The sequence below is a fragment of the Apodemus sylvaticus genome, chromosome 11 (genome assembly GCF_947179515.1).
Source record: "Apodemus sylvaticus chromosome 11, mApoSyl1.1, whole genome shotgun sequence".
Taxonomy (NCBI): Eukaryota; Metazoa; Chordata; class Mammalia; order Rodentia; family Muridae; genus Apodemus; species Apodemus sylvaticus.
In genome coordinates this window covers 9,299,382-9,323,356 of record NC_067482.1, presented here as the reverse complement: position 1 = coordinate 9,323,356, position 23,975 = coordinate 9,299,382, and the positions used below count along the sequence as shown (strand labels likewise).

The window sequence follows — 23,975 nt, the reverse complement described above, 5'->3', positions numbered from 1 at the left end:
CACATGGTGGTTTATAACCATCCGTAATGAGATCTGGCACCCTCTTCCGGTGTGTCTGAAGACAGCTACAGTGTACTTAACATATAAACAATAAATAAATCTTTTTTAAAAAATGCTGATCAAACGCCTCAAGTGAAAAAATGATTTCAGTGAAATTAAAATCGGTTCCTAGAAAATGTTGCACGTGTGTTTGCTCCCTGGGATGGTTACGCTTATGTTTTACCCTGTCTAGGCCGTGGATGAACATAGATGTTTGGTTCAGCGTCATTCTAGATGTTTATTGAAGATGTATTTGAGATAAAAACTAACATTTAAGTCTGTAGACTTGGGATACAATAGATCAGTTCACATACTGTAGATGGACCTCTCTTCCAATTGGTGGAAGACCTTTTTATTGGGACTTGAGACTCAGTGAGACTGGCCAGGGAGTCACAGAGACCCAGCTGTCCCACCTCCCCAGTGCTGGGATTGAACTCGGGTCCTTAGGCTTGCAGAGCAAGCGATTTACCCACTGAGCTCTCCTCAGCTTTATCCTTCGGCCTGTTCCTCCTAACTCCCCTTCCTTCTGACAGGGTCATGATATGTCCCTCAGGCTGGAGTTGAACTCTCAATCTTCCTGCCTCGACTTCCCAAGTCCTACAATTTCAGGTGTGTGTGTTATCGCCCTCAGATAGTTGAAGACCTTTATAGAAAAAAAAATGGATTTCCCTTGAAGAGGGAAAAAAAAATCTGCTTGTAAGCTGCCTGTGGACTTGAATGTCAATTCATCCATGAGTATGTCTCCAGCTTGGTAGCCTACTCCCCAAGTTTAGGACTTCTGTGCTTCCGTCATGGCTTTAATGTCACAAACAGGTCTCTCTGGTTTTCTTTTTCTATTAATTAATTAAATGTATATTTGTGCTCTATCTGCATGTACACTTGTACGCCTGAAGAGGGCATCAGATCTCATTACAGATGGTTGTGAGCCACCATGTGGTTGCTGGGAATTGAACTCAGGACCTCTGGAAGAGCAGCCTTAACACTTAATTGCAGAGCCATCTCTCCAGCCCCAGACTATCTTTTTTCTTTATCTCTGTTGCTCCTTCTATAGTCACACACAGAGGGAAGCAAATGTATGCATATATATATACATATATATATATATATATATGAATGTGTATATATAGAAATATGTGTACATATAGACACACACACTCATCTACGCCCCCACTGACTGTTTCCCCCTGTAACTCTAATTAAAAGGCTACCGCATTTCATAGAGTGTTATAATGGTAACATTGACAGTTTGGCTTGGATACGCCCCTCTCTGCTACTAGGGCACATCTCTGGGTCAAAGACTCTGCCTCTTACACATTTCGAAGTCTTCATTGGTAAAACATGACAGACCCTCCCCCCACAAGACACAAGCATTGGAGGAGGGTTTAGTTACCTAGTGCATACACGTTGCAAATATGAACTACTTGCTTAATAGAATGTTAAGGGGCAGAAGGGGAGGATCTACTATTGCTGCATCCGCTGAATTTAAGGTTGTAACTGCTTACAAAACTCTGGCCAATCAAATTCAGAGTTTGGATACTGTCAAACGGCAGCCACTCCGACAACAGCTCGGGTAAATACTGTTGCCAGATGGAATGGTAGCAAAGGTAAGGTAGGTTAGAGACTCACAGGAATGCCGTATCGGGTTCGGTAGAGAGTCCTCATGGCCATCGTTGTCCCACACAGACAACATTCATTCATGTCAGCCGCCACTTGACATCCAAGACAAGTGAAGCAAAAGGTCCCGCAGAGGCCTGGGAACGTGAAGACACGGGCAGACGTTACTTTAGCCCCCATCGGCTACACCAAGTTCAGGCCTTTCTCCTCTCTGCTGCAAGTCTTGCTTTGCTGTTTGGGCGGGGCTTTATTATGACCCCGCCCCATCATTTCAAGAGTGGCATACATGGAAAAGACCAAGCTCTTTTCCAGTAGTGCCACTCGTGTATAAATTACTGAAACCTACCCATAAAACCCTTGGTACTAACAATGTCCCCAACCGCCATCCAGTAGGGATACAATAGGAAAGATTCGGAGATAGGAAAGATAGGAGAACCAGCCTAGGATGCCCGGGGTCACTTCAGAGTGGCGCCTGCAAGGCCCTAACCAGGAAGGACTGCTTGAGCTGAAGGGCGGAGCATGGTTAGAAATGTTTTTAACGGGCTAAAGGGAATAAAGCCTCTTCGAGATAATTTGTCTCATCCAGCCACTGTGGCCAAGATCCCGGCATAGGATGGGATGAAGCCAGGGCGTGGCATAGGTGTGTGTATAAGAGAGAGTGTGTGCTGATTACAAACTAAACTAGGAGTATTCATGTATGCCATCAAGGCCAGGAAGAGACACCAAGTATTTTGTAAGAGATTAATTTGGTCAGATCTGCATTAAGAAAATCTGCCATAGGAGCTGGAGAGTTGGCTCAGTGACTAAGAGCACTGACTGCTCTTCCGGAGGTCCTGAGTTCAATTCCCAGCAACCCCATGGTGGCTCACAACCACCATGTAATGGGATCTGATGCCTTCTTCTGGTCTGTCTGAAGACAGCTACAGCACACTCATACATTAAATAAATAAATCTGAAAGAAAGAAAGAAAGAAACAAAGAAAGGAAGAAAGAAACTAAGAAGATCTGTCCTAAACCAAGCAGTGGTGTGTGCCTTTAATGCCAGTACCTGGGAGGCAGAGGCAGATGGTACTGAATTTGAGGCCAGCCTGGTCTATAGAAAGAGTTCTGGGACAGCCTGGGCTTCATAGAGAAAACCTGCCATGAAAGAAAGATAGATAGAAAGAAAGGAAGGAAGGAGGGAAGGAAGGAAGGAAGGAAGGAAGGAAGGAAGGAAGGAAGGAAGGAAAGAAGGAAGGAAGGAAGGAAGAAATGTAGGGATAAGTAAATGAAGGAAGAAGGAATGAAGAAGGAAGGAAGGAAAGAAAGAAGGAAGGAAATTTGCCCCCAAACAATGAAGGCTACAGGAAAACTCACCCCGCCACCCCACATGAACGTTTTTGTTTGTTTGTCTGTTTGTTTTGTTTTGTTTGTTATATTGTTTTTTTGTTTTGTTTTGTTTTTTTGTTTTTTGTTTTTTGTTTTTTTTGTTTTGTTTTTGTTCTTTGAGACAGGGCTTCTCTCTGTAGCCCTGGCTGTCCTGGAACTCACTCTGTGAGCCAGGCTGGCCTTGAACTCAAAAATCCACTTGCCTCTGCCTCCCGATTGCTGGGATTACAGGCGTGCACCACCATGGCACGGCCCACACGAACTTTTAAAAATTACATTTTATTTAGTGTGCGCACATGAGAGGGTCAGAGGGTGATTTTCAGGCTTGGTCCTTTCCTCTCACCATGTGGGTCCTGGGGAATAGAACTCAGGCTGAGAGGCTGGACCACACTCACTTTCCCCACTGAGCCATCTTGGCATCCCTACAGTAAAACTCGCATAGCCAAGTAAGTGTCCATTCACGTAATCTAGTAGCAGCTTGTGGCTGGAGGAGTAAAAGTTAGTCTTTAGGAACTCGGATGTCACAATCATGTTGCCGGGTGAGTTAGTCAATCAGCTTCCGTTACCTAAGCTGTGGAAAGCCGTGGACAAACTCGCCTCCACTCTTCGCTTCTGCTTTCTGTGCAGTTATTGGTTTCCTTAGTTTCCAAGTTCCATCCCACTCCGAGTTAAAGCCTGTGTTCTTCCTGACCATGCTGAGGAGTAGGCCTCAGAGCAAACCTCTCCTTCCTGAACTGCTGAGGACAATTGCTGGGCCCCTTTGCCACCCACCTCGATGTCTTCCCCGTCACTCAGAGAGATCTTACTGCGTGCAGGGAAACTTAACTGCAGAGAGTAAGATCTTTCTCTGAAAGTGTCCTGTGACTATAAAACAAGATTCAATGTATGTGCAACCAAGAGGAGATTGAATTGCTGTTGCTTTTTTTTCTTTTTTTTTAAATCAGGTTTAGGGGACTGGAGAGATGGCTCCGTGGTTAAGAGCATTGGCTGCTCTAACCTTCTAGAGGACCTGGGTTCAACTCCCAGCACCCACATAGCAGCTCACACTGTCTGTAACCCCGTTTTCAGGGGACTCCTCACCCTCGCACAGGCATATATGCGGGCAAAACACCAATGCACGTAACATGAAAATAAATACACTTTTAAAAAGTCAGGTTTAGTCAGATGGCGGTGATGCGCGCCTTTCATCCCCAGCAGAACCAGGTGGATCTCTGAATTCCAGGCCAGCCCTGTCTACCAAGAGAGTTTCAAAGAAGCCTTATTTCAAAAAACAAAGCAAACAAATAACCCCTCAGGTTTAAGTAAAAAATGTTTCATAAATAATCTGTTTAATCTGTTTATAATTACTAGTCCAGGCCCATCAGATTTAGAATCATTTAATGCTTTAATGCTACCTTAACTCAAGGATTTATTTTTAGGGGTAACTTGATTTTTTTTTTTTTTTTTTGTGGTGGTGACTGAGAATAATCAGGTATAACGAACAGACTGTCTTTAATGTTTACTGTGCCATTCCCGGATTCTCAGGCGCCTGTAATGAGTTAGTAACTTAGCAACTTTCCACACAGTAAGGGAAGAATGGGGGAGGGGAGTTCTATCAGTTATAGGGACACCTTCCCCGCACTTACAGACTCCGCAATCACTGAAGCAATCACACAGGCTGGTCTGCCAGTTGGAATTTTGGGGAGCACGAATAAATCCAGGTTGAGTCACGATGACTGTCGGTGCCTGAGCCATCTTCAATGCGAGGTCTCAAAAGACCAGGTCTGAAAAGACAGATGTAGGCGTTCCAGTCTGAAGCCGCTCTGAGAAGGCGCTGCGTCCCGTCCCGTCCCGCCCCTTAGCTAGCCCTACCTGCTACCCTGCTGCGCTCCACTGGCTAGGGACAGGAGGTGGCTGGAGAAATCGCTTGTTGATTTCTAAAGAGCATTTCGGTCTCCACCTCCAGGGGTGGGGTTGGGGGACAACGGCCTCAGGGGGGAGGAATTCACTGAACTGGTAAGGTGAACAGGTGTCTCTCATGGGTGAGAGAAACAGAAAGGAGTTGATCGCGTGCTATTTTTATACAGGTCCCTGCAGTCCAGAAGATGGGAAATGAACCATTGGCCTGGGGCAGGGGGTAGCGTTGGGGAGCCGCGGAAAACAACCTCTTCTTAAACGGAACAGCCAAAGCTTAGTGCAAACCCACTCTCTCCCCTCTCTTGCTCGGTGGCCGCCTCGGGTTTGCACACAACTCCCCTGCATCCCGGCTGCTCCATCTTTTCCCGTTCACCAGGACCTGAACCTTCTCTCCGCGCGCGCGGCTTAGCCCAAGACCCCGTGGCAGGGGCTAGCCATTGTGGAGGATGCTGACTTGTTTTCCCGCGTCAGCATCTCATCATGTAGCCCAGGCTAGCTTCAAACTCAGATCCCCCTGCTTGAAGCCTTCCATATGCTGGCATTACAGCTGTGTCACACCTCCCAGTCGAGCAAAGCCTTTATGAAGTATGTTTTGTTAGTAGATTCCTAAATTCTCTTCATCCTGAGAGAGGGCTGAAGTTTGGGGGTGAGACGCAGATTTGGAATGACAGTGTCTTTGCTAAAGCCCTCACCTCCAAAGCCACACGATCCCAGGTGAGCCATCTCACCAGTCACGTGATCTCAGTCACTTACATTTTTATTTCTTCATCTGTGAAATCGAAGTGCTTACTGGCTTGCCTACCTCACGCGTGCAGCGAGAGCACTAAGTGTGGCCTGCAGGCGGGTTTAATGAACAATTTTCTAAAATGAATGCGAATCCATAGGAGAGGGGTTGTAACACACACAGATTTGACAAGGACATCTCTGTGGGTGGCACTGCTGTCTGCTAGTGTATTCACACTTGTCTAATACCGGCACACGGTGTTAGAGCCGCATTGTGCATTTACTCTGCCGTAGGAAATCATCGTTTCTACAGAGTGACTAAGAAAACAGGAACGGTCGGGGAGGGGCTAACTCAGTTGTGAAATTCAAATCCTGTTGCGGGAAATATTAAAAAAGAGAGCCCGCCACCAACTCTCCTGTCCCGCCAGGCCACTGATTCTACCGGGTAATTAGGTGGTGAGGAGGCAGATCGTGGGGTGTGTGGAGCTTTGAGTGGTAGCGAGAGGAACTCGGGGTCCCCGCTAACAGAGGGACCGCCGGTGAGATGGCCCAGCGGCCGCCCTATGGCCCCCAGGGCCGGAGAGTTTGCGGCCTAGAGACCAGCAGCTCCAGAGAGTTGACAGCTGCGGCAGGAGCATCGGAGTGTGGTCAGAACCGGTGGAGAGTTGGCGGGTCGACCCTTTTTGTTGTTGTTGTTGCTGTTGTTGTTTTTATATCCCTCCCCCCCCCCCCCCGCAACAAAATCCTTTCTGGGCTCTCAGCCTAGGAGCCTTGCTGTAATATGCCGCTGGCTTTACTCAGGACTGCCAATCGTCTCTGAGGGTCTCTTGGAAAGTAGGTCCCCTCCTTTCTTATTTAAAAAAAAAAAGTGTGTGTGTGTGTGTGTGTGTGTTGTGCACATAGTGTGTACGCAGTTGTGAGTTGTGTGTGCCTTGGGAGGCCAGAGGAGGGCATCATGTGTCCTGTTCCACCTCTCCTCAGCCTCACACAGGGCCTGACCGGCAAGCCCCAGCCTTGCCTCCTGTCTCCGCCCTCTAGCGCTGGGAGACACAGTCCTGGCTTTTTCCTCGGGTGCTGGGGATCGAACTCAGCACCCAAGCTCGGGCATCAGGCAAATTCACCTGCTTAAACGAAAAAAGAAAAAAACCCCACAAACCTTAAATATATAAAAAGATGCTCAGACTTTGCCCTCATTAAGGAAGAAGAGCTGCCTGACGGGTAAAACTGAGACCTCGGGTGTTGGCACCACAAGGCTCCGGGTCAGAACTCTCAGGAGAGAGCAGCTGTATAGATTCGCTAGGGGCAAATGCCTCGGCGGAGAATAGCTTTCGGACTTCGCAAGCATTCTTCGGAGCGATATGGTTGTGACACGGTTAACTGGAAAGTGCAGATGGCGAGGTCTCTGTGAGGCTTCTGAACACACTGCAGGACCCCAAGATGAGCAAAACTTCAAACCAGGCAGCCCTCGCCCAGAGTCCGCGGCACTTAGGGAGCCAAAGCAGGAAGATCGCAAAGGCCTAGTTCTAGATCAGCCTGGGCCACGTAGTAGGATTTTGTCTAAAAAAAAACTAAAGCAAACTAAAAACACCTGGGTAGGTGCCAGGACGCAGGGAGCCGTGAGGCGAGTGAGTTTACGAGCACACGTAGATACGGATGTGAAGATAAATTCTGATTACGTCCAAAGAGAAGGTACACCTCGTACCCAGATCTCAATTACTAATGCCATTGTTCAATAAAAAGAGCCCTCTGGCTGGGAGGGGGAGGTCTAAGATGAACCGGGGACGTAGGGCCTCAAGCGTGGGGTTTATTAAAGGAGACTGCTGAGTGGGGCCCAGGGACACTTCTGAGGGAGTTTGATGGCCAAATCTAGGACAATTTGAGCAAAAATGTAATATTATTAGATTACAACTCATAGAATAAACCATCTGTAGCTCTCTCTATATTATCTGTATTTTATCTATGTGATACTAGTATAGATAAATAACAGAATTTTATTTATTTATTTATTTATTTATTTATTTATTTATTTATTTATTTATTTATTTTTGGTTTTTTGGATTTGGTTTTTTTCGAGACAGGGTTTCTCTGTGTAGCCCTAACTGTCCTGGAACTCACTCTGTGGACCAGGCTGGCCTCGAACTTGGAAATCCGCCTGCCTCTGCCTCCCAAAGTGCTGGGATTATAGGCCTGCGCCATCACTGCCCGGCTTTATTTTGTTTTTTTAAAGATTTATTTATTATATGTAAGTACACTGTAGCTGTCTTTAGACACATGAGAAGAGGGCATCGGATCTCATTACAGATGGTTGTGAGCCACCATGGTTGCTGGGACTTGAACCCAGGACCTCCAGAAGAGCAGTCAGTGCTCTTAACTGCTGAGCCACCCCTCCAGCCCCAATAACAGAATTTTAAATGGGGGAGAAAGGAGGGCACTTTCTTGGTCCCAATGGGTGTAGAAGGAATAACAGAAATGTAAGACTGGCATTTGGCAGACACCATAGTGACCACAGTATGCCAGACTGGTGTGGTGGGTGGAGTCTCTGAGATCATTGTAGGTATTTTTTACCTATGGTTCCTAGCTTTTTACTCCCTCTCCAAAACAAGCCATAGAGACTGTGATTTTACTTCCTCAAAGTCAAAGAAACTAACCTTTCCCATCTTTCTGTGTTGGAGTTGGCCATCAGGACAGTTTCCTGTCTCCTCTGTCAGTCAATCACACATCCACTGTAGGATCTGGACCATGAGGAGGCAATGCTAACGGGCTGGCCAGGTGGGCTCCATGCTTCCCCGCCTGCTCTATGATGCACGGTGACCACTCAGCCACATGGTGACCTCTCAGCGGCATGCCCACCACCCGGACGACAGAGTCTGTAGAGGGCTGGGAATGCAGTTGGTAGAGTGTGTGCTTAGCATGCAAGAACCACTGGGTTTCATGCCAGTATTGTAAAACTAGACATGGTGATATATACCTGGTGATATATACCAGTAAGTCCAACACTCGGGAGATAGAGGCAGGAGGACCAGAAGTTCAGAGCCATTAAGCCATTAGCTATGTAGTGAATTAGAGGACATCTTGGGCTATAGGAGACTTATTTTTTAATTACACACACACACACACACACACACACACACACACACACACACACACACTGTAGCTGTACTAATGGTTGTAAGCCATCCTATATTTCCTGGGAATTTGAATTCAGGACCTCTGCTCGCTCCGTTTAGTCCCACTCATTCTAGTCTAAAGATTTATTTATTTATTATCTATAAGTACCCCGTAGCTGTCTTCAGACACACCAGAAGAGGGCATCAGATCTCATTACTGATAGTTATGAGCCACCATGTGGTTGCTGGGATTTGAACTCAGGACCTTTGGAAGAGCAGTCAGAGCCATCTCTCCAGCCCTGAACATGAAGAATTTAAAGGCAGCAATGGGACACAGCAGGGAGGTGTTTTAAAAATTACACGTGGGGTTAAACAACACCAGCAAGAAGTCTCCTTGAGTCTGGAGTAGGAGGTAGTATACACATCACCCAGGCTGAGGCAGGAGGCTTGTAACTCTGAAGCCAATCTGTGCTGTAGGGAGACTATGGAAACCCAAAGCAAACACAACTAAGTAACTAGAATACAAAAGCCCAACAACACACCATCTCCTGGTAGTTAAATCAGTAGACTTATTCCTTGCTCACATTGGGAAGTCCTGACCAGCGTTGGTTGGGAAGAGAGTGGATGGAAAGGCTCCCTAGAGTGTAGGCTGCCATGGAAAGTCACTGACCAGGAACGTTAAATGAACGTCCTCCTCTTCCTTTCAGGTCATGTAAAAAATTCAGTGACTGCGGAGGTCACAGGGCTAGCCTGCGTATCCCTGGGTCTGAACTAGTTTTCCTGTTAACAACAGCTCCAAATGAAGCCACCCAGCAGGTCCAAGCTTGTGAACGAACGGCTGCAGTTTACACTCTTGCCCTGGGACTTTTGCCTTTGGAGTATCTTTCTCTAAAAGTTCTCTCTCTTTGTCTCTCCCTCTCTCTCTGTCTGTCTCTCTGTCCTTGTCTCTTTGTCTCTCTGTGAATTAGTTTAACTAGGGTTACTCCCAGGAGCCTGGATAACTAGCCAGTGACCACACCAGAGAAGAAAAATGTCTGACTGTCTGTCTCCCAGCAACCTGAACAATGCCTCCTGTAACCTAATGATTAACTGCAAAGTTAGCTCTTCCAGGAAAGGGCTAACATCACATCATAAAACATGATAATCTAAACTTCCTTTGGCTTTTTGGAACCTAGAAGGTCCGATGACCTATGAATAACAGCAGATGGTTGGCCAGAAAAGCAGTCTATCTGAAATTGATAACTGCCATGTGATCAGATGTATTGTCCTAGCAATTTCTCCATAAGCCTTGCCCCCCCCCCCCGTAGCCTCTAAATAATATAGCCTTTTTTCTTTTTTCTTTTTTGAAGGAGTATCTCATATAGCGTGAACTCCCCTCAAACTGTTTGTGGCCAAGGATAATCTTGAACTTTGGGTCCTCTCTCTGGCCCCACCTAGTGTTGGAGATCCAAATCCAGGGCTTCCTGCCTTGCTAGGCTTTGTCAACTGAGGGCCACAACATCTGCTCCCCGCCCCCCCCTCCCCAAAGACTTGGAGTACCCATCTTCCAACTTTTCAAGTGTCTTACAGGAAGCCACAGCTGCTCGGGAAATTTATGCAATCAGTTTTAGGAAAAGAAAGCAAAAACACAGCAATCATTCATTTTTGTTGCTGACCCTTTTCACAATTAAGGAGAGCTGGCTCTTTGAGAGCTGTGTAGACTGCGGGGGGGGGGGGGGGGAGGGGGGGGAGGGGAGGGGAACTAGCAGGTACCGCTTCCCCCCTCCCTACTTCCCTGTGGAGGGGGGAGGTACTTGAGCATTGAGACTGCTTTTCAGGAGCTGCAGGGCAGCCCCCCACCCCACCCCCCAGCTACAGGTGAGGTTAAGCTTCCTTCAGAACTCAGCATGGAGTCCCCCAGAACTTCCCTCCGTCCCAACTCCAGCGCTTTCTGAGAGATGACGCACCACAGTGCCTTAGAAAGCAAAGCATTTTAGAAAACAGAAAAGCGTGTGTATTCAAATTTACTTTGCATTACCTTTGCATAGTCAAAGGCCAGAAAGAACACCAGAGGTGCAGAACACTGGGTGTTACCTCAGGGTGTTACCTCAGGGTGACCTGCTGATCATTTTCTTCACATTTATCTTTCTGATTTATTATTTTTATGATAGCGTTGAGGAAATTGTTAGGGCTGGGGGGGACAGATCAGTGGTGGAGTACTTGCTTAGCATGTGAGAGGCCCTGGGCTGAAACCCCACCTTAGCTACAGAGACAACCAAAAAAAAACCCCAGAGTTTTATTTCTTTTATAATGAAATCTTGAGATAACTGTGTTTTCCCTTTCAGGGGGAAAACAATCAAACTGGAGACTAATCTCTTTAAAGGGATTAAGCCAGCATCCATAGCTCTAGTCAGTGCCAGGACATTGATGGCATTTGGTGAACACCAGCTAAGTGACTGAAGCCTTCCTACCATCTCCTTCAAAGGAAAATGATAATCCTTTAACTCATTTCTACACTGCGATTTAAATATAAGAGCAGGAATCTGAAGGGTCCTGAGAGAGAACCACTGACTTGTGGTTATGTAATTATCCTTTTCCTGGCAACCGTCACTCAGCACACCCCAGATGGCTGTGTATTTACATTGGGCTACAGAGACTTTACAACCACACAGCCATCTGTGTCTGTGGCAAAGACATGTACCCAGAACATTCACCTGCTCCTCCACAGATAATTGGTAGAAAATTTTCTTTTCTCTACTTGTGGCCTAAACAGTCATCAGTCAATCTAAACTGTATAGAACTAGGCAAGGTGGTGGTGCCTGTAATCCTAACACTTTGGAGGTGGAGGTGGAGAAGAAAAAAAATATATAATGATAATCATAACAAAACTCATATCTTGCCGGGTGGTGGTGGTGCACGCCTGTAATCCCAGCACTTGGGAGGCAGAGCCAGGTGGATTTCTAGAGTTCGAGGCCAGCCTGGTCTACAGAGTGAGCTCCAGGACAGCCAGGGCTACACAGAGAAACCCTGTTTCAAAAAAAAAAAAAACAAAGCCAAAAAGCCAAAAAGCCAAAAAGCCAAAAAAAAAAAAAAAAAAAAAAAAAAAAAAAAAAAGCCTCATATCTTTTTCATTTATTTAATCCAGGAGAAATTTGAAGACATATATCATGTGCCCAACACATATATGGAAACTATTTCCAGTCCCTTTGGTATTGTAAGGTTTCTTTTCTCTTTCTAATACAGACAAAATCAAATTACAAATAAAAATAATAAGTTGAGCCGTTACATGTTTCTTTCAGAATAGATTTCTCCCTCCCTCCCTCCCTCCCTCCCTCCCTCCCTCCCTCTCTGTCTCAGTCTCCATCTCTGGTTTCTGTCTCAGTCTCTCTCTCTCTCCCTTTCTCTCACGTACTGGGTGGGGGCTGAGCCTAAGGCGTGCTGTGCGTTAGGCAAGTGCTCTAACGCTGAACTCCACGCACAGCTAACTTCTTCCTCTTTTGAAGGTGGGGGTAGACAACTGCGGGGACCGCGGTGTTTCCGAACCGGAGCCAAGCGCGCGTGGCGTGGGTGGGGTGGGGGTGGGGCCAGGAGGTTTTGAACACCGAGAGCAGCTCCTGTTCAGGAAGGTTTCGTCCAGCTGCGGGGAAGGCTGCTCTGCCCAGCACTGTCTAGAAGAGCAGTCCTAGAGGGAACGAGCGCTCCAGGGCGGCCATCTGCACCCCCAGCTTCCTCTGAAGAGGGTCTTAGACCGTCTAGCCCGCTGTTTCTCACAGAAGAAACACCTCCTCCACAGTAGATGAGCCAACATGCACACGCGAGTCCATGCGCGTGCCCACGGCTCATGCTCTGCCCCGATCCTCGGTATGCTGCCCACCAAAACCAACCAACAGAAGAACTAACCACATTTTTAAAAATGTTTCCACCAAAGGTTTAACCTTAGTCATCGCAAATGAAAAGTCACCAGGAAGTGACGAGGTTAAAAAAATAAAACAACTGAAACTGCCTGGCATCTGCCTAATGCTGTGCGGTGCCGCGTTCCAGGAGTGTTCTGTGACCTTTCGTTTGGGCTGGTTCCGTGGTCCTCAGAGTTTATCATATGTGAAGACTGGCACTGAACTTGGGGTGACAGCCTGTGCCCTAAAACTATGTTTGTCCGCCCATCCTCAACAAGCCAATTTAGAGTCGAATTAACAGTGGAAACCAGAAAAAGGACATTCCCTCACGCCCAGTCCACAGAGCCGCCTTCCTGGTCCTGACTGAGATCAAGGTTTAAATTGAAAGCTGCGATCTACACAGGTAAGCAGCACCTTAGGTGGTCCGACAAGTCGCAGAACTCTGCCGAATCCTTTCCTGCAAGACAAGCCCCTCCTCTGACCAGAGGCCTTTTCCTTCTCCGTAGCAGCAAGAGATTCCTGGGAAATTCCCATTCCTTTAGGGTCTGTTGTTATAATAGTCTAGTAGTAAGACTACGAGAGATATCAAGATATATATCTGTGTCTCTTTAGAACAGGGTTTCCCCCCGATTCCCCGGACCGTCTCAAAAGCATTTTGGAAAGCAGATTCCCGGTCATTACTCCGGAAATCTGTAATTAGCCTAGGGTCTGGGAGTTTGTAATCATTGATTTTCTGGGCTGCAGCCCTGTGTCTTGACAAAGGAATGTGGCTGCGTTGGGGATGCGCTCCTTTCCCCCAGGCTGACATAGCCCCTGCCTGTGCCTCCCACATGTCTGAAAAGCACGTGCAAACTCAGCTCAAAGTTGCTGGTGACGCAGGACCGACCCCTTGATGGCGGAGACCCCACCCAGTGGTTTGCAGACCTTGCAACCTCTGACTCTTTGCCTGTTACAAATAACTCCAAGTCCATTAGAAAGCACGTACTGACCCAGCAGTGTGTGTGTGTGTGTGTGTGTGTGTGTGTGTGTGTGTGCCTTGTGATAGAGGTGTTATGGGCCAAGGAGAAATCTGTAGTTTCCCGATGGTGGGGGCAACAGAGCCCTGCCGCGGTACATCTTTGAACGCAAAATAGGAAAGTAATAAAAACGGTGCTGGGGACCGCTCAATAGAAAAAGGGAAAAGATGGAGGTGAGGAGACTCTAAGTGGATGGGCGTAGGAAGACAATGTGATAAATGCCTTCCTTCCCAGTTTCCTTGGCAAGGACAGGCCCTTGCCAGGAAATCTTGTAGGATTTGGCTCACGTGTTGAACGTCTTAATTTTATCTGTCAGTCTGAGACTCATTCTTGTGCCTATACTTCTGCCTAAGAACATACCACCTTTTAGAAGGAGAAACACTGACTTAACAAAATTATGTTACATGGCACTGGCTATGTTAATAAATCTTGTTACTATCGATAAAGCCAGGTTCTAAGCAACATATGCCTGAAGTAGTTCTATTATACATTGATACTAAAATTCAGTGCTCTCCGGTCCCATGAGCTGCCCAATGAGAGATGTGAGTGTTTCTCTACGGGCATCAGTGAGTACCTGGATCAAATCCCTCATAGCAGTTAGATTTTTGCTTTCATAATGAGAATTCCTAACTCAAACTTTACAAACGAAATCTACAAAAATCCCATTGACTAAACCTATAAAAATCCCCAGGTAGTTTAAACGAGAATATATATATATATATATATATATATATATATATATATATATATATATATATATATATTGCACAAAGAAAGTAGATCGCTTCAGAGAGAGAGAGAGAGAACTTAGTTAGGAAATCCAGCATGTCATATACCCTCCCCACTGAAAGCGGTGTCCCAGAGGATCCCGGCTGAGATGTTTCAAAGTGTGACATTTTGAATGCCCAACCTATAATTGCTGAGTTTTACCAAAAATTACTAAATTTAAAGCAATTAAGGAAGGAAACACTGATCTTTCAACATAATCTCAAACTGCATTAGGAATAAAAAGTTCTCCCTAGGTTTAAAGAAATTCTTAATAGCAAATACTTACAGTTTGAAGGTTTGAGCAGAAGGGACCCTGTGGTCTGGGGCTGAGTCTTGCTTCAGATGAAGAGACTCTGGTCTAAGGCTGAGTCTCGCTTCAAATGAAGAGACTCTGGTCTAGGTCTGAGTCTCGCTTCAGATGGAGAGACTCTGAGGGAGGGAGAGGTGATCAGCCGGGGAGGGTGGAGTAGGGGTGGGCTGCAGTCCAAAGAGCAAAGTCCTGTGCTGATTGGCTGTCGTAATCCAGGCTGAAGTACTAAAAGCTGTCTTACCAAATAGGGCTTTTCCTTCTTTACAATTACTATGGGCTATCCTCTAATACCTCGAAGGAGAGGAGAGGGTGTGATTCCTGCTGCAGTTGATTAGTCTGCCTGCCTAGCCAAGCTCACTGATTTTCCTCTTTAAACATAATATTTTCCTCTTTAAACATGATAAACCAGAAAGCACTGGGGACCTGGAATTGCAGGCCTGCACAGACTGTCCTTGTTTGTGTCTTGAGGCAGGGGTCTCTTTATAGTCCTGGCTACCCTGGGGCTCAGTTTGTAGGATGGTCTCAAACTCTGAGACCCATCTGCCTTTGCCTCCTGCGGCTGGGATTAGAGACATGCACCATGATGCCGGCTTCTAGATCTTTCTCCTCTGTCTTTTCTTCTCCCATTCAATTTTCCTCCCTGAGGCATTAGGGACTGAACCCAGGGCCAGTACATTTTAGGTGAGAACTCTATTATTGACCTACCTCTGTCTCCTGATATTGCTATATTGCTTCGGTTTCTGTAACAGACTGACATCTAAAACAATAAACATCACACTTGTATATGCTAGGCATGATTTTTATTGTTTTAGATTTATTATCATCATCATCATCACCATCGTCACCACCATCATCTTCTCCCATCCCATCTCTCTGTGGTGTGTGCCTGTGCATGCATGTGAGCATCTGAGTGACACAGCAGACATGAGGAGGTCAAAGGACAGGAGGACAGCTTTGAGAAGTCTGTTCTCTCCTTCCATCTGTTGAAACCGCCTTGTCTCTTGTTCCCACTGTGCTGCAGAGCTGTGAGCTTCCAAGAAAATTCCCTTGCTTCTACCCCACATCTCTTGTAGGAGATCTGGGATTACAGTTAGGAGCCACCGTATCATATGTATGTATGTGTGCATGTGTGTGTGTGTCTGTGTGTGTGTATGTATGTATGTATGTATGCATGCATGTATGTGTGTGTATGTATGCATGTACATGTATGTATGCATGTGTGTATGTATATATGTGTATATGTGTATGTATATATGTGTGTATGTGTATGTATATGTGTGTATGTATATATGTGTATGTGTGTATGTATGTATGTGTGTAAATGTGTATGTATGTGTGTATGTATGTGTGTATATGTGTATGTATGTATGTGTGTATGTATATATGTGTGTATGTGTGTGTATATGTATATGTGTGTATATGTATATGTGTGTATGTATGTATGTGTATATGTATGTGTATATATGTGTGTATGTATGTGTGTATATCTATGTGTGTGTATGTATGTAATGTATGTATGCATGTAAGTATGTATGTATTTTGTAGATTCCAGGGATCAAACTGAGATTATCAGTATTTTTTTTCTCCTGCTCTTTAAAAAAATTAATTTTTTAAAAATTAATTTTATGTGTACATGTGTTTTGCTTGGGCATGTATCCATGCACCATGTATGTGCATGTGTGCCCGATGCCCACAGAGGCCAGAAGAAGAGGTTGGATCCTGTGGAACTGAAGTTACAGATGGCCATCAACCACCATGTGGGCACTGGGAACCAAACTGGGCTCTCTGGCCATCTCTCTGGCTCAATGGTCTGGTTTTAGCTGCAAGTACCTTTGGCTGCTGGGTTATTGAACTGGACCTGAGCATGGTCCCTAATGCTTTTTAAAATCTTTGCCTCATGACCCTGAAGGATGGTATTATTGCCTGTACTTGACGGATAAAGAAACTGAGGCACAGACTTGCTTGGTGGCAGCTGAAATGGGACTCCCTCCACATATGAGTCATACATCCTTACCACACAGCTTAGCACAGCAGCCTTAGGGCGAGTGGTGGGGAGGCTGCGAACATTCCATTTCTCCCTCTCTCTCTTTCTTAAAGATTTACTTATTTTATTTATATGAGTACACCATAGCGGTCTTCAGATACACCAGAAGAGGGCATCAGATCCCATTGCAGATGGTTGTGAGCCACCACGTGGTTGCTGGGAATTGAACTCAGGACCTCTGGAAGAGCAGTCAGTGCTCTTAAATGCTGAGCTATCTCTCCAGCCCAGAATGTTCCACTTCTGAGCATTTTTATTAAGCAGTACAATTTATAGGAGGCCTAAAAAAAAAAGACTAGCCTCCTATACAACAAGACTCCTCAGAAGACCAGACCAGAGTGTAGACATCGTGCTCAGTGCCACATAACCAAAGTGAACTTTGAAGGAGCCCTGTTTTTCAACAGGGGAGACTCTAGTCACCCTGAAGAGCATCTTAGGAACATTAGGAACATCCTTCCTGTGATTTAGCTGTGAAGGCTGAGCACTGTCTCTCCTCCACTGGTGCTCCAAGCTTGAAGGCTTGGTCTCCAACACGAGGGTCAGAAGTTGGGCTGCTGGAGAGTGATTGGCTCCTGAGTAGATTACTCAAGGTTACTGAGTAACCTGGGTTACTGAGTAAATTACTTAATCTGAGTAAATTCATTGGCAGATTTGTAATTTGATTATTGAGAGGTGGTGGAAACTAGGCGGCGAGACCTGTTTGAAGAAGGTATGTCACGTATGTCCTGTAGGCTCTCCTCGGAAGCCTGTTCAGCCCCAAGACATCACATTCTTTTTGCTTCTGGGTTATCAGAGGCCATCGGCTTCATTCATCAGACTTCCACCATCAAAATGTCCTGCGGAGCAGGACGACATAGCCAGCCAACCATGGACTCAGACTTCAGAAACAACTGGGAAGCAAATCCTTCTTCCGTCTCTGGTTTCCTCAGGAAGTTGTCACTGTGAGGGTCAGTAAATAAAGGAAACTGAAATGGCTGCTCCATCCGTGGGGAGAAAGTTTTTTGTTGTAGGTAAGAGAAAGTACAGGACTGGAGAGCTTGTGGGCCCAGGGTCAATTTCCAGCATCCACATGTCAGCTCATACCTGTAGCGCCACTTCCAGGGGATCCAACATCTTCACACAGACATATACAGGCAAAATGTCAACCATATAAAATTAGAGACGGAAAGAGAGAGGTATAAGGAAGAGAGGGGGTGAGAGCAGGAGGGAGGGAGGGAGAGACAGACAGAGACAGAGACAGAGACAGAGACAGAGACAGAGAGACAGACACACACAGAGAGAAAACAGCCAGAGCCATCTGTAAGCGTCAAAAGGAAGCCGACTGGTCATGGCCAGAGGAGGGAGCCTGTGAACTGACGCAGCCTGATGTTCAGAGCAGAGCAGGAGATGAAGAGGCAGGATGCTGGTGTGGGCTTTGACGTGCACTCCAGGTACCCAAGGAATCTGGGGGCCACATGGGCTTTGAAATGTGACCTCAGGTACAAAGGGAAGTGGTTCTTTCTGGCAGGCAAAATCCCCCATTTCACAAGTTCCTGAGGAACGTTTTTACTGGGCATGGATGGGAAATTGGCTAACACAGTTGCCTTCAGGCCTACTGGGAAAGTGATTTTGAAATGTCTAATCTACTTCTTTAAAAGTTTTACTATTTTATTATTTATTTAGTCATTCATTTGTTTACTGTGCTTGAGGTGTGTGTGTCTGTGTCTGTGTGCATGTGTGCATTTGTGTGTGAGTCTGTGCATGTGTGTATCTACGTGCTTGTGTATGTCTGGGTGCATGTGTGTGTCTGTGTGTATCTGTGCATGTGTGTGCTTATGTGCATTTGTGTGTCTGTGTGTGTCTGCATGCATGTGTGTGTCCGTGTGTATGTTTTTGTGCAGGAAAGTCATGAAGCTAAGGTGGGGGTCAGAAGACAACTCACTAGAGTACCTTTTCTACTTTAGCATGTGTATTCTATGGAAAAGCAGTTTCTTAGGAACACATAGAAGAGAACAGTAATTGGGAGAGAAAAATGTGATCCAAAGGGGCTGGAGTGAATATTTCATGGACACAGGAAGTTGAGACTTAAAAAATCCGAGCCTGACGATATCCTGACCCTTGTTCACATTCAACCAACTCTCACCTCTGCCTCAGTTTACACTCTCTGCCTCAGTTTACTCTCTCTGTCTCAATTTACTGTCTCTGCCTCAGTTTACACTCTCTGTCTCAGTTTATTCTCTGTCTCAATTTACTGTCTCTGCCTCAGTTTACTCTCTGCCTCAGTTTACACTCTCTGCCTCAGTTTACTCTCTGCCATTTTGCTTTTCTTTTTTGTTTTGTTTTTCAAGACAGGGTTTCTCTGTGTAGCCCTAGCTGTCCTGGAACTTGCTCTCTAGACCGGGCTAGCCTCAGACTCAGAGATCTGCCTGCCTCTGCCTCCTGAGTGTTGGGATTAAAGGCGTGCACACCTTCTTAGGAAGCACTTTTGTGAAAGGTTTTCAGAAGCATGGCAAGTCCAGTTGGCCAAGCGATTTCACGTGGGAATGGTTCCTTTTAAAACTTGAATTACTTATTTTTGTTGTTAAAATTTAGGCATAAATGTTTGCAAACAGAGAACTGCTGGGCAATTTAAAACACATCGCTATAAGGAAACCATTGAACATATGAAGCTCTTTCTCCAAGGAATATTTGCTGATAAGGTAGTTGACATACACACATCTAACTGTAATGGTCAGTTAAAGGGAAATATCCTTCTCTTTGGATGAAGCAGACATGCCTTGTGTGTGTACCACTGATGATGGTAGAGACTGTGACTATAACTTCAGAATTTCGAGAGGTGTGCTTTATCCTTTCATTTCCATTCGTGTGGGAAAATAACATTGCTTTGAAAAATTATCTGAAGTCCAACAAAAATTCTGTGTGAGCAGCTCCAGGACTGTCCAGGCGGCCCGTGGCATAGAGAAGCTTCTGCTCCCATTTTAGGAGTGACAGTCCAGCTCACATGGCCTGGTCAACCAGGGGATGTTGGTGGTGGTCACAGCGCAGGAGTGAAGTTGTTTCCTAACAGTGGTACATTAGCCCCCAACAAAAGTAATGAGAAAAAACTTAATAGTAGTCAGTTGGGTCTGATCAGTGTGACAAAACACCTACGTGAAATCGTCAGGAAGGGGGAGAGGCTTGGCTCATCCTTGGCTCAGGCCTTCAGGTCACTAGCATTATTGCCTTAGGCAAGGCCGAAATGTCCTGGCTGGGAGGGTATGGGGAGATAAACGGACGCAATACCCGCAACACCTGTCCTCCGCCTAGTCTCTGCCTCTCAACGCTCTCTTTAGCTCTGAGCCCACTGTGCCTTATCTGCTGATGCACTCTGCCACCAGAGGGGTCAAGCCATCGGCATGCAGCCTTTTAGGGGAGGGAAATACACCCTACCGGCTCCATAACACTACCATTAGCTCACTGGCCTCAAGCCCACACTTAAAAGTTGTTCTCTGGGGCTGGAGAGATGGCTCAGTGGGTAAGAGCACTGACTGCTCTTCCAAAGGTCATGAGTTCAAATCCCAGCACCCACATGATGGTGGCTCACAACCATCTGTAAAGAGATCTGATGCCCTCATCTGGTGTGTCTGAAGACAGCTACAGTGTACTTACATATAACAAATAAATCTTAAAAAAAGTTGTTCTGCTTAAATGTTATTATGTCTTTATTTGTGTGCGTGTGTGTGTGTGTGTGTGTGTGTGTGTGTGTGTGTTGGGATGACACACACATCTGGAAATCAGAGAACAATCTGTGAGCCTGTTTTTTCTTCTATAGTGAGGTCTTAGGAATTGAACTCAGGCCATCACGTTTGGCAGCAGATGCCTTTTGTCCCTTCTGCTTAAAATTTAACCAGTGGCCCCTGATGGTCAAAACAAGAGTTCTGGAAAGAATAAGTACCTATCAGCAAATCTGTGGGCCACCCCAAGTTGGGCCCTGCCCTTTATGCTTATACTCCAGGGTTTCTGTCCGGACCTCTTCTACTGTAACGCCTAAGATTATGGAACCACCACCAAGAGTCCGTCCTCAAACTATCTCCCATGCATCTCTGATGTGGGTGAGTGTGGGTTTGTGGAGTCTTTTGACCAGTAATATGAGAGTGAAAGTCAGAGAGAGAGGGAGGGAGGGAGAGGGAGGGAAAAGGAGAGAGAAGGAGAGAGAAGGAGAGAGAAGGAGAGAGGGAGAGGGAGAGAGAGAAAGAGAGGGGGAGAGAGAGAATACTTACATTCTTTAATAAAGATGGACACTTCTCTCAGTATATACTTATAGAAAAATCTTGTATGGCCTCAACACTTAGATGTTTAAAAGACTTTAGGGCTTGGGTCGGAGTGGGGTAATGCCTACTGTGCAAATATGAGGACCCAAGTTCAGATCTCCAGCATTCATATAAAAAGTTTCTGTGGTGATGTGTACCTGTGTCTCTGTCTGAGAGGCAAAGCCAGGGGCTTCCCAGGGACTTGATGGCCAGTCAGTCCAACCAATCAATGAGCTCAGGATTCAGTAAGACACCCTGTGTCAGGAGTAAGGCAGAGAGTGCTGGGTAAGACATCTGACATTAACATCTCTCCTTCATGTCCTACGCAGGCACCCTCCCACATGCACACACATGCATACACAGCACACATGTACACACACATATGCCACACACATACACATATATACCACATACACATATTAACCACATATATGTACATCATATACCACACACATGTAAACACACATCCATCATACACATGTACACACACATATGCCACACACATGCATACACATATATACCACATACACATATACACATATACACATATACCACATATATGTACATCATATACCACACACATGTACACACACATCCATCACACACATAACATCACACACATGTACACACATATACCACACACATTTACACACACATATGCACCACACACATGTACACACATATATACCACACACATGTATACATGCATATACCACACACATGTACACATACATATATACCACACACACATATATCACACACATGTATATACATTTATACCACACACATGTACACATACATATATACCACACACATATATATCACACACATGTATATACATTTATACCATACACATGTACACACACACATACACCATACACACATATAAATACTTTTTTAAATGGCCTCTTTAGTTCTGTGCAGACCAAACACACCTTTTTCCGCAGTTTGAGAGGGCTTAAAGAAAAGGGCCTAATCCTTTTGATGGGCTTTATTTTTTTTTCCAATTTAAGACCGGTCTCACTATGTAATCCCGGAACTTGCTATGTAGACCAGGCCGATCTCTGCTTCACAGATCTGCCTGCCTCTGCCTCCTGGCACTGCATTAAAGGAATTTGCCACCACCCCTTGCTTTTTTGATTGTATTTTGAACTGTTTTTAGTGAATTTTTTTTAAAGATTTATTTATTTCATGTATATGAGTACACTGTAGCTGTCTTCAGACACACCAGAAGAGGTCATTGGATCCCCATTACAGATGGTTGTGAGTCACCATGTGGTTGCTGGGAATTGAACTCAGGACCTCTGGAAGAACAGTCAGTGCTCTTAACCACTGAGCCATCTCTCCAGCCCCTTTAGTGAATTTTTTTTACTAGATTTTTTTTCTCTATGTGAATTCTTGTAAAAATACAAAATGCCAGAATACTCGTGTGTTTCTCATGTTCTAATGACCTGCTACCTACAGGATATGTGTTCTCTGCTCTTTTCTTCATATTGGAGTGCTATACTCCTCAATCCTAGACAAGATGATTAAGGTCAAACTGGCCTCAGAATTTAATCACAGTCATAGTCATGAAGTGGTCACTAGCTTAACACACACACACACACACACACACACACACACACACACAACACACACACACACACACACACCCGTCATTAGAATCCAGTAGCCTTTGTTCCAGTTCAGCCGGAACCTTGCTTAGTAGAGATGCTCGGGCCACACCTGTCTGCTCCTGTCCGTTTCTCCAAGTACTTAGCTTGCTCCCGGATTCGAAGGAACTTCCTCTTGCAGTTTCACAGCCTTGGGTGATTACTCTGGGATGAAAACACTGAGAGGTGTAGACACTGCCTTTCCCACAGTTTGCCATTGGTGAGGGCTTTGGCAGCAAGCCGCTCCCAGTCCACCCGGCAGCCACTGTTTGTGCTGTTACAGAAGAAACTTCCTTGCCTGGTTATCTCGGCCTGATCTTCATCCCAAATGAGTGATCCCAGCAGTGGGGAAGTTAAGTCAGAAACCTCATGGGTTTGAGGCCAACATGGGCTAGACTGTGCAACTATGTATGGAAAAGAAAAGAAAAAGGAAAGGAAAGGAGGGAAGGAGAGAGAGAGAGAGAGAGAGAGAGAGAGAAGAGGTTGGGTGGGTGAGGTTGAGTTTTATTTCACAAGGTAAGCCCCCAGTTAGTACTTTTGGGTCACTGTTTTTGTTGTTTTTGAAACATAGTCTGTCTCCATAACCTCAAGAGACTGGAACCTTGGCTGTCCTGGAACTCACTGTGTAGACCAGTTTGGCCTCAAACTCACGGAGATCAACCTGCCTTTGAGTGTTGGGATTAAAGGTCTCATGATCTAAGTTGGTTTTGGCATGTCCTACAGGTCCCATGTCACATTGGTGTTGATTGACTATGCTTGGCTATTTACTGCTAAATGTGTATCAATAAAGAATGCTTTAAATCTCATCGATAATCTGAAACAATAATGATTACACACACGCACAAGTACGTACTCAATTCTGACAAAATTTTACATATTTTATAGACTGGCTGATTTGTGGCAGCATTATAAGTTAGTACTGTCTTTTTTGTTTGTTTGCTTGTTTGTTTGTTTTCCAGGCAGGGTTTCTCTGTGTAGCCCGGGCTGTCCTAGAACTCACCCTGTAGACCAGGCTGGCTGGCCTCAAACTCAGAAATCTGCCTGCCTCTGCCTCCCAAGTGCTGGGATTAAAGGTGTGCACCACCACTGCCTGGCTAGTACTGTCTTTTAAGAAGGCAGTGTTGGGGCTGGAGAGATGGCTCAGTGGTTAAGAGCACTGACTGCTCTTCTAGAAGTCGATGATGCTAAGCTGGGAGTAGAGATGGTGGAGAAAAAGCGATCTTTAGAAAGCCAAGGTGACTTCAGGGACGACCCTCAAAGCCTGGACTTGAGATACTTGAAACCTTTCTATTTTGCATATCT

At 45.6% G+C, this 23,975-nt stretch overlaps 1 protein-coding gene and 1 long non-coding RNA gene across 3 annotated transcripts in view; one reads left to right on the top strand and one right to left on the bottom strand.

Moving 5' to 3' along the window:
- The window catches only part of Plac8 (placenta associated 8), a 21,187-nt gene extending 6,344 nt beyond the window's left edge, over positions 1-14,843 (bottom strand). The window contains exons 1-3 of one of the 2 annotated variants that reach the window (XM_052198737.1): positions 14,689-14,843; positions 4,646-4,783; positions 1,666-1,790 (exon numbers count right to left, since the gene is read on the bottom strand). In XM_052198737.1, the coding sequence (XP_052054697.1) occupies positions 1,666-1,790; positions 4,646-4,754 (234 nt within the window). In that variant the 5' untranslated portion in view covers positions 4,755-4,783; positions 14,689-14,843. Of the gene's footprint in view, positions 1-1,665; positions 1,791-4,645; positions 4,784-4,871; positions 4,890-14,688 lie in introns of those variants that run through there. The other variant, XM_052198738.1, reaches the window with a different exon arrangement.
- On the top strand, positions 12,077-23,556 carry LOC127696181 (uncharacterized). The gene is made up of 3 exons (XR_007980200.1): positions 12,077-13,021; positions 20,727-20,823; positions 23,245-23,556. It is a non-coding gene; the product is annotated as an uncharacterized LOC127696181 (long non-coding RNA).
- The last annotated feature ends 419 nt before the right edge of the window (positions 23,557-23,975 follow it).